This window comes from Pogona vitticeps, chromosome 2 (assembly GCF_051106095.1).
Source record: "Pogona vitticeps strain Pit_001003342236 chromosome 2, PviZW2.1, whole genome shotgun sequence".
Classification (NCBI taxonomy): Eukaryota; Metazoa; Chordata; class Lepidosauria; order Squamata; family Agamidae; genus Pogona; species Pogona vitticeps.
The window spans coordinates 273,086,707-273,105,471 of record NC_135784.1 but is presented as its reverse complement, the minus strand read 5'-3'; the positions used below and the strand labels follow the sequence as shown (position 1 = coordinate 273,105,471).

General features: G+C 38.6%; 1 protein-coding gene across 3 annotated transcripts in view; it reads right to left on the bottom strand.

Annotated features, from left to right (window-relative positions):
- The window catches only part of HAPLN1 (hyaluronan and proteoglycan link protein 1), an 83,496-nt gene that overhangs the window by 5,290 nt on the left and 59,441 nt on the right, over positions 1 to 18,765 (bottom strand). For all 3 annotated transcript variants that reach the window (XM_020790297.3, XM_020790296.3, XM_072992585.2), the window contains exons 3-4: positions 15,530 to 15,898; positions 852 to 1,154 (exon numbers count right to left, since the gene is read on the bottom strand). In XM_020790297.3, coding sequence (XP_020645956.1) covers positions 852 to 1,154; positions 15,530 to 15,898 — 672 coding nt within the window. The remainder of the gene's footprint in view (positions 1 to 851; positions 1,155 to 15,529; positions 15,899 to 18,765) is intronic.

Below are 18,765 nucleotides of genomic sequence, written 5' to 3'. Positions count from 1 at the left end.
CAAGCTTCACTGGAGAATGAAGCTCTGTGGTAATTCTAAACACAACAATCGCCAGGAACATTTAACATGTGTTTATTATTTTCATTCTATTTTCTGCACTAAGTTAAATCTATTTTACTAAAACTAGCTTGGAGGTTCAAGGTACTGTAGTGGATAGAGCACTGGACTTGGATTCAGGAATCCCCAGGCAGTCATGGAAACACGTTGGGAGATGATGATAATAATAAACTGCTCCTTGAACATACTTCAAAAGTCCTGATAGGATCCCCATCTGTCAGAAGTAACATGATGGGATATAACCCACACATGATCTTTAGACATGCAAGTTATCTTAACTATAGGACCATGGTATCCGTGGGGAATGGATTGCAAGCCCCCGCAGATGCCAAAAACTGCAGAAGTAGTGAACGTTATGCATAGCATTGCCTTTGGCTCCCTTGAACGTTATACACATTTACACCATGTAAATGTGTATAAATATGTATTTTTGTGTTTTTTTTTTTAATTTAAAATTTTCAGGCAGTGCGTAAGTGAATCCAGTGGATTGGGGGGGGTGTGGTTTCCTACTGTATACACCTCTTGCTGTTGATCTGCTTCTGGTTTGCCCATCCCCTTGCCCAGGCCTCATCTGAGCTGTCAGAGTGCCTCGCTATGATAACTTCCCTATAAATAATAAATATCACTAGGTAGACGAGTTCCTTTTTTTTTTTTTTTTGCCTACAGTTGCCAGAACCCTCAACATGGTTGCAGCTCAAACAGTAACTATTCCAAGCTAGGCTTTTCCAAGGGTTGTTGTGTTCTCCCTAAGGCATCAACAGACCTCTTTTGAAAAGTGAGCCACAGTTCCATACCATTAAATCTGGATGTAAAACAGAAGACATCATATCTGCTGTGATCTTTATTTGAGAAGCCGTAACTCCGGACTCCAGGCACCATGTTCTTCCCACCACAAGGCTCTCTTGGTTTGGTGATTGGGTACTGCACCGTTCCATCGCTGAGCCAACCAGCATTGCACCAGTCCAGACCTAACCTCCATGCTTCATAGAGCTGGTCAAATGAAGCTACAACAGCGTCTTGGTCCAGACAGGCTTGCTGAGCTTCATAGAAATTTAAATTGTAGCGACCCAGTCGTGGAAAGTAAGGAAATACGATGCCTGAAAGAGAAAAGACAAGGGGGAAAGACTATTTTTTATTTAAAGATATTTTTGAAAAACATACATGCATACTCGTGAGCGCATTTAGAAAAGATGGAAAGAATATTTACTTGGGAAGTGGGTTGAACGGTGACAGAATTTTTCTGTGCGCAATGCCAAAAACCTTTTACGTTTTATATCTGAGCATACATCCAGTTAGCTATTTAGTTTGAAAATGTCATGTGACTGTCTCCTCTGACAGCAGGCTTCTCTCTTAGAGAAGATCACATCCTATCCTGTTGGAATATCGCCAGTTCTGCATGTTGTTCTCAAGTGTGGCCATTTAGCAACTGGAAATATTAACTCCCATTGTTTGCCGCTGTTCACCTTTTGGCAGAGGAACCTGGGGGAGTTCAGAGAAGAATTTCCCCAGGTTACTCTGGAAGAGAACAAGAAAAGAGCAAATGTGAGATTTAGGCAGAAAAACATTATCCCAGTAACTATTTTGATAAAGTGATTACAACAGCTATCGAATGAAGCATCATTTCAATTTATCTTTTAGTCTCATCTTCTTCACAGCGGGCACAAATAGCAGTGAAAATCAGCTATGACAGCTTCATGATTCATCTCTAAATATTAGCTGATAAGAACAAGCATGGTGTGTGTGTGTGCGCGTGTGTGCGTGCGTGTGCATGCACAAGTAAGTTTATCTGTCGTGTTCTTGGCCTGCTGGTGTCTTAAAAAGAATACAGTAACATGCTGGAAAGCCTCACTTTTTTTGGCACCGGTGTGTTGCTGCATAAGAGTTTTAAACCTTTCTTGTCTGCCTCTGATGATTCTGGTCCAGAATGCAGACCCCCACATGTTTACATAGTATGGTATTTAGCCTTCACTCTCTCTGAGTTTGGATTTTGGGACTCTGACTGTGCAATCCTAAACATGAATGCAATGGAATTTATTCTTAGGTCGGTGTATACAGGATTTTAATCTCACTGAAATGACTATATAGAGTCTGACCGTAGCTTGGAAATTATCCTTTTTTCTACTGCTAAAGTTTCCTAGTCAGTGATGCTAGCTGGAGTATTCTGGGAATTGTAATATAAAAGCGGAGGAGACAGAATGAGCCTCCCCAAGAAGTGGAAAAGCTTTGTGAGTACACTTCAGCATCCCCTGGGCAAAGCCGTATAGCTGGCTAATCATTTATTTCCACAAGTACTGTAAACTTGCTAATGAGCAAAATGACCCAAAGGTCCTTTTTGGGACCACAAATGACAATAATTTGTAGCTATATTTCATATACATCTATGAATTTAAATTGTGCAATGCTCAGATACAAACATGCAAACAAGCAAACAGTATAATGAGTAACATTCCCAAGTTCTGATTTTGACAAATGCCTTTGATTCTGCAAATATACTGGATGACAGTGTATACAACTAATCAGTACCTTAAAATGACCCAAAAATCAAAATGTTTACTTGGTATTACAATTTATGGAAGTGATAAAGGCAATCCTGAATGATGTTACTGCTCCCACAATCCACTACATGTACAACAAGTACACAGTAGAAACTGTTTTTACAGAAACTGGCTTCTGATGTCTTATTGGAACCTACTCCAGAAACATAACAGCTTCTATTTGCAAGTCCCTTTGATGTAAAAGAGGCCGTATAAGAAATAAGATAATGAGTTCATAAATTAGTATCTGAATTGATTCAGGGTCTGTCATTTGAAGATAAGGGAACAAAAGTTCCTTTGGTTCATATGATATACAAGGCTATGCTATTGCTAGGACATTGAACGTCTTTATAATATCTAAGGAAGCATGTTTCCTATATTTGCCTCACAAGATGGAAGAAAGTCAAGACCAAAATGTTCTAAATAAACAAAATGACTCAATAGGCAGATTCAGTGGGTTCTTCACTCAAAACACCTTCCTTTTCCATAATTCAGTGGTTACTGCTGGAGCACACTTCCCAGAATCCCTGGCTACTAGTCATGCTGGCTTGGGATTCTGTAAGGTGTAGATATAAACACAACTCAGAGACTCATGTTTGGGAATCACTTCCACACATGCTCATGAAAAGATGTACGGAGAATTGAGAGATCAGTGTACTGAAAGCTGAGCACCTCCATTTTACATGGCATGGATACCTCCCATAGAAGAGAATAGTCTTAAAATGCAGGGCTGGAAGGGACCTCTATGGATCATTGAGTCCAGCCCCTGTCAGGGAAGGAAGATGGGGAATCAAACTCCCAACCTCTGGCTTTGGAGCCAGATACCTAAATGGCTGAGCTAACCAGCTATCCAGAATGAACCATACCTACTCCCTTAAACTGGATCTAGAAATTAAAAAAATGACAAAAAGATGTATATTAATGAAAAATATTATGGCTTTGTTAAAGACCAACAAAGTTCATATGATGTAAAGAGAGATATGAACATTTGTCAATCTTGGTTTTGGATGCCAATCTACATTCTTGCTTTATAATGACTTGCTTTTTATTCCTGCATGGAAACTTCTACTGATTCTCTGCATCTCCTAATGTGAATAACCACCATTTACCCAACAACATGCACACATTCAAGTTAGAGATATAGAACAATTTTGTTTGTTCAGCATATTTAAACAACATGTCTCAATTCTGTCTTCCCTGACTAATATGGAAGTTGGAACATAGTTATGCTTCAGATCATATCTCTCTCTCTCTCTCTCTCAATTTTGTAAGGCAAACTCTCAGCTCATCCAATGAATATTAAAAAACAACAACCCATACATTGGGGAACATTCATGCAGAAATATGCATTTTATGAGAAACTTGCATCCCCAAAGGTTCATCTTATGGCCGAGGAATATTTTATGGGGAAAAAATTATAAATTAGTTTCATTTTAAAATAACTGCACAGAATGAAATTCTGACCAAACAATTGGGTAGGGCAGGCACAGACTGGAAATAGACCAATCATCTTCACCTGAAGTTTCTACCTGTTCACAACCAAAAAACTACACAAACATAGATGATTTCCCTGGTTAGACAAATAGCCTGAAGATAGAGTTTTGATTGGAAAAACAGTGTCATGCAATGAGCATTCAAAATCCAGTAATTCTGTTTTTAAATAGCAAGCCCCGTGATGTAGTGGTTAAACTGCAGTAGGTACTTCAGTCAAGCTTCTGCTCACAGTCTGAGTTTGATCCTGACAGGTTCAGGTAGCCAGCTCAAAGCTGACTCAGACTTCTATCCTTCTGAGGGCAGTAAGATAAGTACCCAGATCACTGGGAGACAAAGTATTCTGTGCATAACTATTTAATAAACTGCCCAGAGAGTGCTCTATACATTTATGGGGCAGTATATAAGTCATCGAAGTGACTAACATGAATTTGACCCAACTCCGGGAGGCAGTGGAAGACAGGAGGGCCTGGCGTGCTCTGGTCCATGGGGTCACAAAGAGTTGGACATGACTAAACGACTAAACAACAACAACAACATATAAGTCAAAACAAAAACATCAACAGCAATAAATAAAGCGACCCTATTTGAAAAATACACAAAACAAAACAAAAACTTTACATATCTAGGGCATAAAAACTAACACTGTAAGAAGCTATCAGCATCTTTTCTTAAGCAATAGTATATACTCCCTGCTTCATTTCATAACATATCACCTGGCCGTGAAATATTTTAGAATGTCTCACCAGTCAGACAAAAATTTCACCAGTCAGTATGACCGGACTGTAGCTTTGCAATTTATTGGGACTGGGAATCACTGATTTCGGGTTGCTTCATTGCCTGCGTGACTGTGGGGTCATGAAGCTTGCCTTTCTTTTGAATGTCTCCAGCAAAAATAAAACTGAAAGCAAAAGTGCCCAGCCTCTTAAGGAGCCATGGTTCCCTCCCACCCAGGGTGTGTCCTCGTTTGGTTGAAATTGGGAGCAGGGAATCTCCATATTCTCCAGCATAGGACGACTCTTTTGGCAGAGCTATATCTCTATATACTACTTGAACTCTCTTCTCATGAGAAGAGGACAGTTTTCCTTTTGCAATGGGAGGAGGGGTAGCACTGCAGGATGAGAGAGAGAGAGAGAGAGAGAGAGAGAGAGAGAGAGAGAGAGAGAGAGAGAGAGAGAGAGAGAGAGAGAGAAGGAGGTAGGGAGGGAGGAAGCTGTGACTTGTCAAGCAGCATTTTTCACTCGTCACAGACGAGTGGACAAGTGCATTTTTCAAGCCCTGCGTATCACAGAAGGTCCATCATACATGGTGGGAAGCTGGTGGAAAACATGCCATTTCCTGCTGAGGAGATGCCTTGCAGAGTCTCTAGCTACAAGAGGTGTTCTTACATCACTACCTACAAGTGATAACCCCACCCCATCCCACCGATCCATTGCTGCTTTTCACAACACCTTTCTTGGAAGAACCCTAAGTTTTCAATGTTTGGAACAAAGTCAATATGGCCAAGTGCCTACCCTATGATACAGATTTGATGTAACTAATTTGATGTTGCAATATATAAGGCAATACGTTTGATCCAAAGGGATTGATTGGGTAGCTTGTTTTATTTTGACAAAAGTGTATTAGTTCATGTAATGGCATAACAATTTTGTACTTTATAGTAGTGTGCACACTAATGGGGCAGTATATGAATGAATGAATGAATGAATGAATGAATGAATGAATGAATGAATGAATGAATGAGTGAATGAAAGAATACTTGCTACCTGCTTCGCCTGTACCTTTCATCAATGGAAAAAAGTTTTGAGCAACTTCACTGACTCGTGTTTTGGGGCTTCTCACCTTTTCCCTCACCAAGGGAATATCTAGATGGGCATGACTAGTTTTCTGTGTAACACTTGTCATCTTGTCTGCTTTGCCTTAAATATTACTCCTGCTATATCTGGATGGCTGGTTTCTTTTCAATATTACTTTATTTTTATTTGGTTTCACATTGCTCAACACTTTGTATATTTTCAAAATTAACACACACACACTCCCCCCCCCAGTTTATTGTTATTCATTGCACCAAAAGAAACATTTCTCATTATGAATGGGAGAAAATCTGTCTTGTCCATTTCAGAAGATAAAATATGTAGCAAAGTTGGAAAACACATACAGAAAAATCCTAATTGAACCACCCTGGATTCAGCAGGATCCAGAAGTGCAACTTGCTCTAGATTTTTGATTTTTTTTTTCAGTTTAGTTCTGAGGAACAACAGATTGAAAACTCCCATAAACAGATATTAAGGGCCCCGCTAAACTGTATATGAATACAACAAGCCATCTGATGAACACAGACAGAATGATGAGTTTTAAAATGAGACATTTTATGTTCACTCTCTGTCTTGAAAAAGTCATCTTACTAATTTGAAAGACTTAAACATGTGAAATAAATGTGAATGCATATGTGTATCACATACATACAGTATGTGCTAGCCAGGGTTTCTGGGGATTGCACTTCAAGGACACCTGGCTTACCCAAGGCTGGGAACCACTGCTCTAGTCTAAGGGATGAAATAGGGAAACCAAAGAGAGGCTACTTGGCTCATTCACTCACAAACGCAAACTTTTTTTATCATTGGCTACTCATCATATTTGATCATCTAGCATATCACATAAGACACCTTCTAACTGTACCTCAGGAACTCTGCAGAGTCTTAATTCACTGAGAAATTCTGACAGTTAAGTACTGCTAACTAAACTGTAGAGGAATGTCAAACATCTGCTTTTCACTAAGGAATGAATATTAGTCTATTCTGCCTGGGACTTGCCCCATAAATATTCATATACCCCATCCACTGCGAAGAACTGAACACTGAGGAATACTGGTCTCCAGCTACCGAGCCAACAGAAAAGGTTACCCCCCCCCCAATACTCTTGTAATTCTAGCTTTATTCAAGGCTCACAGTGCCAGCTGCATGCATTGACATCTATTTATATTTCCTAGTGAATAGGCAAAAGAGAATTTAGAGCAAAAGATGAGGTCCCCCCCCATATGCAGCATGATACAAGGGGAACACAGATCAGTATAGTTTAGTAAAGACAACCTATCAGCGATGATTTCTGTCATTCATGATAACTAGATTTGAGAATTTTGTTACTGTGACTCTTGCAAAGAGTAGGGGAGTTGCTGGGTTAATACTGTAGTCAATTATAAATTTTAAGAGCAACTGCTCTGTTTTTACAGAGGGACTTAAATTTCCTGTACCATAAGTCCACATGGAAAAAAGACTTGCTACAGCCAGAGTAAAGAAATCAGCTTCCTCTGGTACTAGTCTAAACAAAGAAGTCAGACTACTTAAGCCAGAATCAACACAGAATACAGTAGAGCTTGCTATGTATTCAACCATCGTGCAACCGTCTTAATCTAGCATGCCCTAACCAGCCTTTTTTGAACTAACATTACTGTAATTCTGGCAAAGAAACTTATCTCACTTCTTCATAACATATCACACCTTCCTATTAGATATTTTTCCCAGGGATCTAGAAAGTGACACAGGAGGTTAAGAACATGAGAAACTGTCTTATACTCAGACAGATTCTTCACAGATCTGTCTTTTTAGATAATGACCAGTGACAGTGCTCCAAGCTTTCAGATATGCATCTTTCTGATGCCTACTTGGAAAGGACAGTGATTGAGCCTAGTAGTTTCCATTGTGAGGAAACAAGTAGTTAATTCTAACATATTAATATACTAGATTTGTTAACATAGAACACTCCACCCATAAGGAGAGCTTTCATTTCATTTAAGCAAAAATGGTGGCCATTAAATTTATGTGAGGTTTTTTTGTGTGTGCGCGTGTTTGCCTGCTCCAGTAAACCTTTACTTTATCTGTAATACTGTACCTGGAAAATTTTCCTGACCTTGCTGATGCTACCAGCTCTATCTTTCTCTTTCTTCCTTCTTGATTGGTCCTTGCCCTGCTGCCACCCCTGCCTCTCTCACTGTGCTGCACTCCTCATCCTCCTGCCCAGCCCAGCTTTCTCTGCTATTGCTGCTGCCACTAGCAAGGGTGGGTGAACTAAATTGACTAAAAACAGGTCCCCTTTTCATGGTAAACATGGGGGGGGGACTAAAGAGGCATCCATGAAAGAAATCGTACCGAAATGGAAAATTTTTCCAACGTGCTGAACCCTAGCAATCATGTATGAGAAGCAGCTTCTTCTCAACATCTATAGCATTGTGATGAAGAACTTTGTGGAAGTGGTGTACTGGAACATTGGCTTTATGCAAAGCAGGTGTTGTTAGTGGTGCATGGGTTTCTGTAGATGAGATCCCATGTTTTAGGGCCAGTAGTCTTCTACTATACAGTGGTGCCTCGCTTGACGAGGATAATCCGTTCCAGCGAAATCGCTGTAGAGCGAAATCCTTGTCAAGCGAAATAAAAAAGCCCACTGAAATCCACTGAAAACCGGTTCAATGCGTTCCAATGGGCGAAATACCTCAGTGTCCAGCGAAGATCCTTCATAGGGTGGCCATTTCCCGATGCCTGTGCAGTGAAAAATCCATCCTGAACACAGCAGGGAGCCATTTTGAACAGCCGGCAGACATTTTGAAAACCCAACAATCAGCTGTTTTGATCGTCGTAATGCGAAGAATCGGTTCCCGAAGCAGGGAACCGATCATCGGAAAGTGGATTTTGCTCATTAAAACATCGCAATAGCGATCACAAGAACATCGTAGTGAACTGGATTCGTCGTCAAGCGGGGTAATCGTTCAGTGAGGCATCACTGTATTAGCTTTCAAATAGTTTGCATCACAGCATTTCACATTTGTGGTATTTGTATTCGGTTTAGAAAAATGTGCCAGACTGGGGAAATCCACCAAGCCATGAACCCTAATTCTGCTTGTTTTCTATCAAACTTCTCAAAAAATTAGTAGCATGATCTTCCATATTATTTTCATCACAGATCTCAACTGAATTCTGATCACTTCTAGACATTCCTTAAGAACACTCATAATTTATACAGAGGTTTATATTTTTGAAGACTTTTCTTCAGTAAAATGAAGTCTCATGAAACACAGAGAAACAGATTTCACTGTTATGGTAAATATGATTTATGTTATCAATACATAAATTGTTCTATACTATCAAATCGCACAGAAGTGGTCATATATTATATCAAACTTAGAGCCGTTCCTTGTCCTTTAAGAACAATTTTTTAAACTAGTATTGAGGCAGGACTGGCTACTCATTCACAGCTTTGTCACATTAACCTTGTTTCATGTAACCACCAAAGTCTAATTGTTTGAGTCCCACAGGCAAGGAGTGACTGACATGGTTTTTATGTTCCAACTTTTTAAAATACATTAGCAGTTCTGAAGGGATATTTTCCTTTTGAAAATAAGTCTTCATTAGCGTGGAGAAAATGTTTTTAAATTGGGGAATATATACAGAAAAAGCAAGGGAATGCCATGTAGCTAACTGGTTGCTTTTTTTGGACCATACTGGTTATACTGCAGATACTTACAAGTTATTACAATAATTAAACATTGGTTGAAATTACAGCCATTTTCATTGTAAAACATGATCCCATAATACTTTTTTAAAGTGTAAGCAAAGTAATAATCAATATGAAATACATACTGAAGATAGAAGAGAAATTATCACTTTGGGAAGAGTAGCAGGTAGAGGTCACAAACTTTTTGTCGATTTACACCAATGTCAGCACAATAGCATAATCTATAGGAGTGAATTGCCAGTAATAGTAAGTTGTCATTTATGTTCCTATTCACTCACCCAATCATGTGATTAATGCATTACTGGAAATGTGACTGGCAAGTCATTAATTAGCAGCAATTCACTGTCACAATTTACACTACTTCGGGAGGTGGGATTCAAAACCATTTGCTTCCAGTCTGTCTGAATGAACTGTCTTACAGACCTCAAAGAATTTGCTTTATTGTTTAGCAAACAATTGGTATTGGAATATTTTAAAGTATCTGTATGTATTGCTATTTACTGATTAGGGAAAAAACATGAAAGTAGGGAAACTTAAAGGGCTCTGATGTGGAGCAGGGGGCTGAAGCTCTGTGCTGTCAACTACTATTTAATCTCCAGTGTGCAGGCAAATTCCCCCTCCACCCAAACTACCTACCTTCCTTCCTTCAGCAGCCAGGGAGCAATTTACCTTTTCTCTAATTCGTGTCCTAACACATATCCATTTTGCATTGCTGCATAGCTGTCAGTCTCCCACCCCATCCTTTGAAATGGAAGTTGCTGCTCTGGAATTTAACCTCTGTAGTAAGGAAAATGCTTTGTAGAGTCTAAATCAATTCAAACCCCTTTGGGTCTTCCACATTTCAGTTCAGATTGGTTCAGAAGGAGACAATCTTCCATTTGTTCCCTTTTCAAATTGAATTCATAATTTGGAGAACACACATAGCCATTACATGTATGTTGACGTAAACCCACACTGGTATGTTGACCAATGAATACTACAACATTTAGTAAAATGTATGTTAATAGCAAAAATAAAAAAAATTATAATCCTTAATTATAAATAACTCCAGTTTCATTGCAGCACAGCAGATCTAGTGGAAAGTCCAACTTTTTATGCCAAATCCAAAAACTCAACTCTGGCAACAGGTTTCTATGTGCCACAAAGTTGAATTCCATAATCTGCTACTACAAACTGCTTAATGGTGAGTGGTCCACTACTTACAGTATAATCTTAACTAGCCAGGACAGCTGAGAGCTGGCTGAGCTCATTACTAAACCAGCTGAAGTTGAGCTGAATCCAAAGCCTCAGGATAACCTAACTTTGTGCCAAGGTAACACCTATGAGATTTCCCTCTTGGATCCTTGTATTTTTTGTATTGCTATTTACTGATTAAGGAAAAAACATGAAAACAGGGAAACTTAAAGGGCTCTGATGTGGAGCAGGGGGCTGATACTCTGTGCTATCAACTACTATTCAATCTCCAGTGTGCAGGCAAATTCCCCACCACCCAAACTCCCTTCCTTCCTCTCACAGCCTAAAGGGGTGGGACTAAGAAAAAGTAGGGCTGGAAGAAAGAAATTTGAATCAGAAAGAGCAGGAGGGCTGAAGAAGCTGGAGCTGTTGTTGCCACTTAGACTGCTGAGGCCCTTGCCAACTTAGTTTATGGTTTTGAAGATTCCACGTGTGGAGCTGATTCCTCTAGATACTGGACCCCCAACCCAACTGAGGAAGATGTTTTGATTTTTTACCTGAACTGAAAGATACACTTGAACGTCACAATTCTACAAATAACTTGTGCACATATGTTAGAATTTTGTTGTTACAATTGCTCATGTTATATAACTGAATGAGGAAATACTCATGAAATTGTGTTTCCAGGGTTCATTAACAGATATCTAGGGAAGCAAATAACTTAAAAGTGTTACACCAGCATCTGTGAGTTATTTAGATCAGGCATAACTCAGATCCTCTCAAACTCTACTCCTATTCTCTGTTCCCCCTTTCAGGTCTTCTGCTGACCAATCTCAGTCAGCATGACAGATGTGACGGGTGATCTGAGAGCAGCCAGCACAAGGACAGTTCCACCTACATGAGAGGCTTCTGTCCATTCCAAACCCACTCTTTGAGCTTGGATTTCACTGCCTAAGAGCTTTAAAAAGAGGACCCAAATCAATTAGGCCACAGATACAATCATCGAACTGGACTATGATACTTGGGGGTTTCGAATCTTGGCTGAAGCTCTTGGGCAGCTGGAACAGAATGATACAACAAGGACAATTTTGGGATGAAACAAAATCTACCCTTCAACCAATCCTAGAAACAGTGAGATCCCACTACCAAGAGGCAAAATTATTCAATGAACATCTGAAGAAGAATTACAGTCAACGAGAGACGGGGAATAACGAAAAGGAAATGAGATTGTGCCGGATGATGTATGCCAATCAAAAGAGGAGCTGGAGGAAATTAATGGGGAAAACCTAAGAGAAACAACTTCAATCTTGGATCCGAGGAGAGCATTAAGGGAAGACAAGGGGAGAAAATCAGCAAAATTAATTTTAAAAAGCCTGGAAAATCTATTGAAGATAGACCAAGTGCATAAAGATCTAGTAGAGATAAATCAGATGCACATAATGGTTTCATAGGGCATGAAAGATGGCAGAATGCTTAGAGAGACAGAAACAAAAAGCAAAAAAAGAGAAATAAGAGATGAAAAAAGGGAAAATAGGAAGGGGGCCCTTAATGCTGAAAAGCATGTATATATCTAGCCTCGGGAAATGTAAAGGAGCATATCCTTTATATTAAAAAGGAGAATTAAATTGAAATAAGGGAGCTCTAACCAGGGTAAAGATGTAATATGGTGTCTTTTCTTTTTAGGTAAATTGAACTAGATATATGGTTGGGGATGGATCTGGAACTACTTTTATTAAGAATGTTATTAGAAGATCTTGAGAATATTGTACACTATGAAAGTAATATTATGATAGTAGCCAATCTTATATACTAAAATACATACATGAATGGTCTGAATGTTTGAAAGATGTATGGAATTTGGGGGGACAATTGGGAAGACACTGAGATGTAAAAAAACAAATAATTGTAAGCAAATCATGTAACACGATGTTTGACAAGCACAAATCAAATGTAGATAGAGTGAAAAACTAATAAAATGTATTTAAAAAAGAGGACCCAAGAGGGAAATAAACACAGCTGTAGAGAATATATAGGAATTCCTCAGGACATATGTTTCTTTTAAAAATATGGGGAACAGTCAGTGGAATGTGCAAAAAAAAATCTCTCTATGGCATCTTAGTTCCAGGTTGTGAAAGACTCCTGTTTAAAATCTTAGAAAGGTGCTATGTATCTCTGCAGACCAAAACAGAGAACCAATTTGGGCTAGTAGGCTAGTTCTTCTACCCAATCAATTGCAGGTGGGATGATGTCAGGAGATCAAAGCAGTCAGAAAACCCTTGCAGGTCAACAAGGGGTCATAGCAGGCCAATGTGGGATTGCAGATGGGGAGGGTGATCTCTGGCACAAAGAATACTGAGCTAGATGATTCAAAAGTGTACTTGGTACAAAGCCTTTTCCCAATATTTATGTTTGTTTCTAGGTTTATATGTTTTACCCTGGCTGTGTGTCTGCTTTAAAAAAAAAGACTTCACCATCTAGTCATAGGTATTCATAACTGGTTTTCAGTATCTAATGGAAATTACAACTTTCATTGTAAAATTCAGAAGACCCTAGAGCAAATAATTGCAGAGCCTTGATCCTGCACAAACAGTCTTATCTATAGAGAGTCACACTTCCACTTCCTACATATTTTTACGGTTGATTGGAGGAAAATATAGATTTACTCTATACAAACTGACATCTGTTAGCTAGAAGGTAAGCATATAACAAAAAGAAAAGTAAAATGAAAGTACGGTCTTTAAGAATACAGATACATTTCAGTATGAACTTCTGTGAACTGTAATCCACTTTCTCCTACGCATTAAGTACAAGTATATAAGTAAACAAACAAATAAACTTTCAAAGTGATAACAGCATTATTTAGACAGATAATGAATTCCTAAATTGTTGATTAAATAAACATCCTGACAGTATATAGAATAATTAATTAATGTCTGTCACATAATAAAGAGTGACTGTTTTCTTTAATGTGCTAAGGCAATGACTTTTCGCTTTCAGAAACAAGTTGGTTGGCTGTTTTGAGGCCACAACAAGCAAGCAACATTTTCATTATAAATACAAAAGTCAACTGTGCAACAGGTAAATATGAACATATATAAATTGTATGAGCAACCAACAATAAACCTCTAACCAATGCTAAATAAATAAATAGTCTGATACAATAATGCCTTAGGTTCCATGTGTATCCTGTACACATGCAAATGTCTGAAAACAAATTTCAGAACATGAAGTACAAAAAAGAGGCATGTCTATTCCTTTTACAGAATCATTATGGAAAACAATCCCCATAAATATTAAGTTACGCGATACTAGCTAAGGTCAAGAAATTGCACCATTCATTGATCTGCAATCAAGCCCACAATCATATATTCTTTTGTTCCTTGTGTGGTAGGTGGAAAATACCATATTTTTCTGTCTATAAAATGCCCCCGCATATAAGATGCCCTCCTCCCAATTTTTTAACCCAAAATTAAGAAAACGTAGCTTTGAGTATTCAGCCTCTGGGCTCGGAACACTCAGAGATTACAAATCCCTGTTGAATCTGAGCACTGCCTACAGGCTCCACCTCCAACAAGGTGTGTTCCAGTTGGTTTTTACATCATCAGCTAACATCAGTTCCATAAGACTCGTGATTGGAGGAAGCTAAGTCTGACTGTAGGAAGCTAAGCCTCATGATTAGAGGCAGCCTGTTTGCAGAGGTAAGGTATGTTTGTTCTCTTCTCAGCTTACTTCTGTGTATAAGATGGCCCTCCATTTTTAGTGTAATGTAATGATTTTAGGAAAAAGTAGCATCTTACACACGGAAAAATATGGTAACTACTATACACCTGGTTCCAGTTTAGGGGCCTGGCTGAAAACTGCAGAAAGCATTCATTACTCATTGTTATGCAACTGTCACATTCACCACATAAGTCTACATGGACTCTATTAAAACACTAAGATCAAATCTTCATTTTGGTCATAGACACATCAAATATTGCTGCTCTACTGACTGACAGTTAATTTACACTGACAGAAGAGGAAAAGAAATGTGCCACAAATATGCACAAAAAATATGCACAAAAAATATACTTTTTTCTTTTCATATTTATAGTTTGCGTTTCTCTAAAAATATTGACTATAGCTAAATAATTCACCTTCATGCCACCAATAAGTTAATGGGAAGGGGGGTAGAAGAGACTTCTTAAGAAGCTAATCCAAAAACTACAGTCCTGTACTGACTTGCCTGGCAATAATCAGATGCAACTTTCTATCAAGCTCTGAAAACAACAGCCAAAATCCTGATGCTTTGCATAGTAAATCACATTAGACTGCTACTACTAATAATAATCATGTGCCATCAAATCAAGGGTTTTCCAGATAGACAATACCTAGAAATGGTTTACTATTCTCTTCTTCCAGGGGCACCTTAGGACTGTGCAGCTAGACCAAGACCACATGGGCTGGCCAGCTTTTGAATTAATGGGGTTTTAGTGAGTCAACTCCTCTATAAGTTCCATTGATTCAAATGGACCTACTCCAATTGTAGACCAGTTCATATAGGTGACATAATATTCTTTGTCTTAAACACGGGAAGGCTGAAGTCTGGTTAGGTTCAAACAAAGCAAGAATACTCTAAACAAAAATAAGAAATAGTTTAATAAGCATAATATACTTCTATGCAATGACACTTAAAATTGTTTCAAAAGCTGCATGTCATATTAAGATATTCTTCTACTGCTCATGTAATGATTCCATTAAGCAATCTATATTATGCTATGACTGCTTACCTTCTAAATTTAGCGATACAATGGCAGTGTCATCTTCTAAACCTTCTATCACTTCACACTTGTATTTTCCATAATCCTCCAGCATTATATTTGTGATTACAAGGGAGACATCATTTTCAGTAGTTTTCTTTAAGAACACCCTTCCTTGGTAATTTCCGTAGGTCTTTTTGTGGTATCCCATTTCAACATGGACATCCACTTCCTTGAGGTAATCTGAGGTGAGTTTGGTCCACTTGACCCGGATTTTATTGGTGCCTGAGTCAAATGATGCATGATCACGGTAAAATTTACAAGGCAGTGTAACATTGCCACCCCGGTGTGAGAAGACTTTAGACTGTTCTGCTTCCACGAGAAGGCGAGGTCCATTTTCTGATTACAAAGTGGGAAGAAAAGAAACATTGATTAGTATGAAACACTGACCTGCACTTTACAAATGAAAACAGGAACATCCTGCACATGGCTAGGTGGGCAGCCAAGAGAAAGTAAGACGCTTAAGCAGAGCTGTTAACTAGCAATGTGGGCGCCCACAGCTTTGCTGCCCTATTGGTTAAACGTGAGTCGTGTGAATTTAGCATAACAGTGGGAGCATGGAAGAATCAAACAAATGCCTGTGTCTAAGAATATGATAACCATATTGGTTCTGTCCTTGAAACAGCTTGTTTTGTGTTTTTTCTGCATTCCTTTGGGCAAGAGCAGCTGGAGGTGGTATACATGCTCAATGCAGTCGGGTTCATGCCCTTCTAGTAGCAAATACTAATGGGTGGGTTTGCATCCTCCGAACAGCAAATTTCTGCACATTCTACATTTTAGTACCTAGATCACTCTGTCTTAGTTATGGTTCCATAAGCAAGCAGATGTTTCCAGATGACAAAAGCAACAAGGTCATGGGCAGCAAGACAAACACACAGAATGCATCTCTCCAAACCATGTTTGCTTTCAGTCATGCCATTAGAATACACTGATACCACCTCACAGCTGCAGCAAAGAAGCGAGTACAAGGTCACTCTGTGACTCAATGACACAGTATAGTATTCTTAAGCATGAATAAAACATAGTAACAAAGTACCCCTGAAGATTTCTTATTAATGCTGAAAACTGACCTTTGAAAACATTATTTTCTCCAAACTTTTCAATTAAGTACTTTTCAATTAAGGGATGTTTAAAAGCACAGATAATATGGCTTTACCAAAACAATTTGTCCTTTTAATGTAATTTGCCTTTAAAGATAATTGTCTAGATCTTTGTGATGCCTTGGGGTGTAGAACATGGTGTTCTATATGCTTGTTTTCACACATTACTTGCAAAGAAAGATATTTGGTGTGCAGAGCACTATTTATGAAACATTTATGCATTGCTTAATACTTACTTACTTTTAGAGTTTAATGAAACAAACACTGAGTATTTTGCACTCTGTGGTAGGCAAAGCAAATGGTATCCACTCCCCTGAGTCAAGGCATGTAGCAGCCAAAGTCAGTCATTTTGGCACCAGAGGCAGAAAATCCCACAAGCACATCTTGCATTTGTAAATCAAATCAGCAGTAAAAGTGGTAATAATACCTAAATTAGTGTCTCAAAGGGATTAGTATGAGGTGCAATTGCTCTTCTGATGGTGAAATGGAGCTGTGGCGAAGGCTATATCCACAATGGCTCCCAATAGGGATCTATTCTGGCAGTAGGTACACCATATTGTTAGAAGGGAAAACAGCGTATATCATCATCCCATGCAATTTGCATTAAAGTGTCAATGTGTTATTTGTGCAATTTTGGTTAATATGGACAAAAAAATTGCTCCCATTCTGCTCTGTTGCTTACAGTACCATAAAATACTTTGCACTCTTTCACTAGAGGAGGAAAATAATTTTGTAATTTTTTGTACTCATAGGGATGTACAAGGCAAGTAAGGATTTACATCACTAGATATGGATAGCTATCACAGAAATGCCAATATATATGTCTTTAAAATCAGTAAGAAAGAAACAAAGAGAACTAACAGCCAGACCTTTCTTCTGTTTCAGATTTGTTATCCGTGTTATTATTATATATTCTTTTATTTGAAACATTCAGTGATACTTGACCATGTCAAGAAGTGCAGAAGAGCTGTCTCAGGGAAATTGTTCTTTTCAAAAGTCTTGAAGGCTGAATGACCTTTCTGAGTCATAAGTATTTCATAATATGTTTCTGCCTCTGAGAAAACCCTGAAATACTCAGAGCTGAAGACAGATGGCAGACAGCCGAGCTGGCAAACTAACTCTCTCTTCCAATACTCCTCTAATCCCTGTTTGCTCACATATTCTGCAAAAAAAAGGTCTGCAGATCCAACTGTCTCTTATAACTAGTGATAATAAGGCAGTGAAGTACCCAACATTCATGCAGTGCAAGAAAAATAAGGATGTTACTGCAAACTGAGTAATCGAAAAGAAAGTTTTTAATGGCTTAGAAAAAATTCCTTACACATATGGCTCACACATGTCCCACCAATTTTGCCTCCAACTTACGTTGATGCAAAAGTTTTTTTCCTTTAAGACCTGAAGTGGGAAGACAAAGCTGATGGACACTTAAATAGTTCTCTCTTGTATAGACTCAACCATTGGAGCTACGCAGGCCAGATTAACAAGGAAGCAATAAAATAGTGCAGGAAAGAAGTCTTGATGGAGTAAGGGATGAAAGTAGGATGAACTGTCTAAGAATTTAACTACAAAGAGTTTGGATTTGTTTCTAAAACATAAGCACATTCCACAGTATTCAGTGCATTGTAACAAGGTGTGACAGTGGAAATCTTATATTACTGCCCCTAAACTTTTTAGAGGAAAAACGATAAATGCCCTCTACACACAAACACACACACACACACACACACACACACACACACACACACACACACACACACACACACACACACACACACACACACACACACACACACACACACACTGCACGCAAACTGCATATAAGAGCCTTGATAGATTAAAGGCTTCTGAGACTGCTATATACAGTAGTTAAAAACACACACCATTTCATTGTGTATTATTAAGCAAATTGTGCAAATAAGACTTTCTACATACAGTATGTTCCATATAACACAAACTGATCTGAAAAATCTGAAATCATTTAACAATTTATCTGTAGCTTTCCGAGTATGTCTAACTTTTGATAGAAATGTAGGAAATTTAGGGGGCGGGGGGAAATCCATCAATAGCATATACATGATCTCTTGATTAATTTCCCTTTAAAAAAAA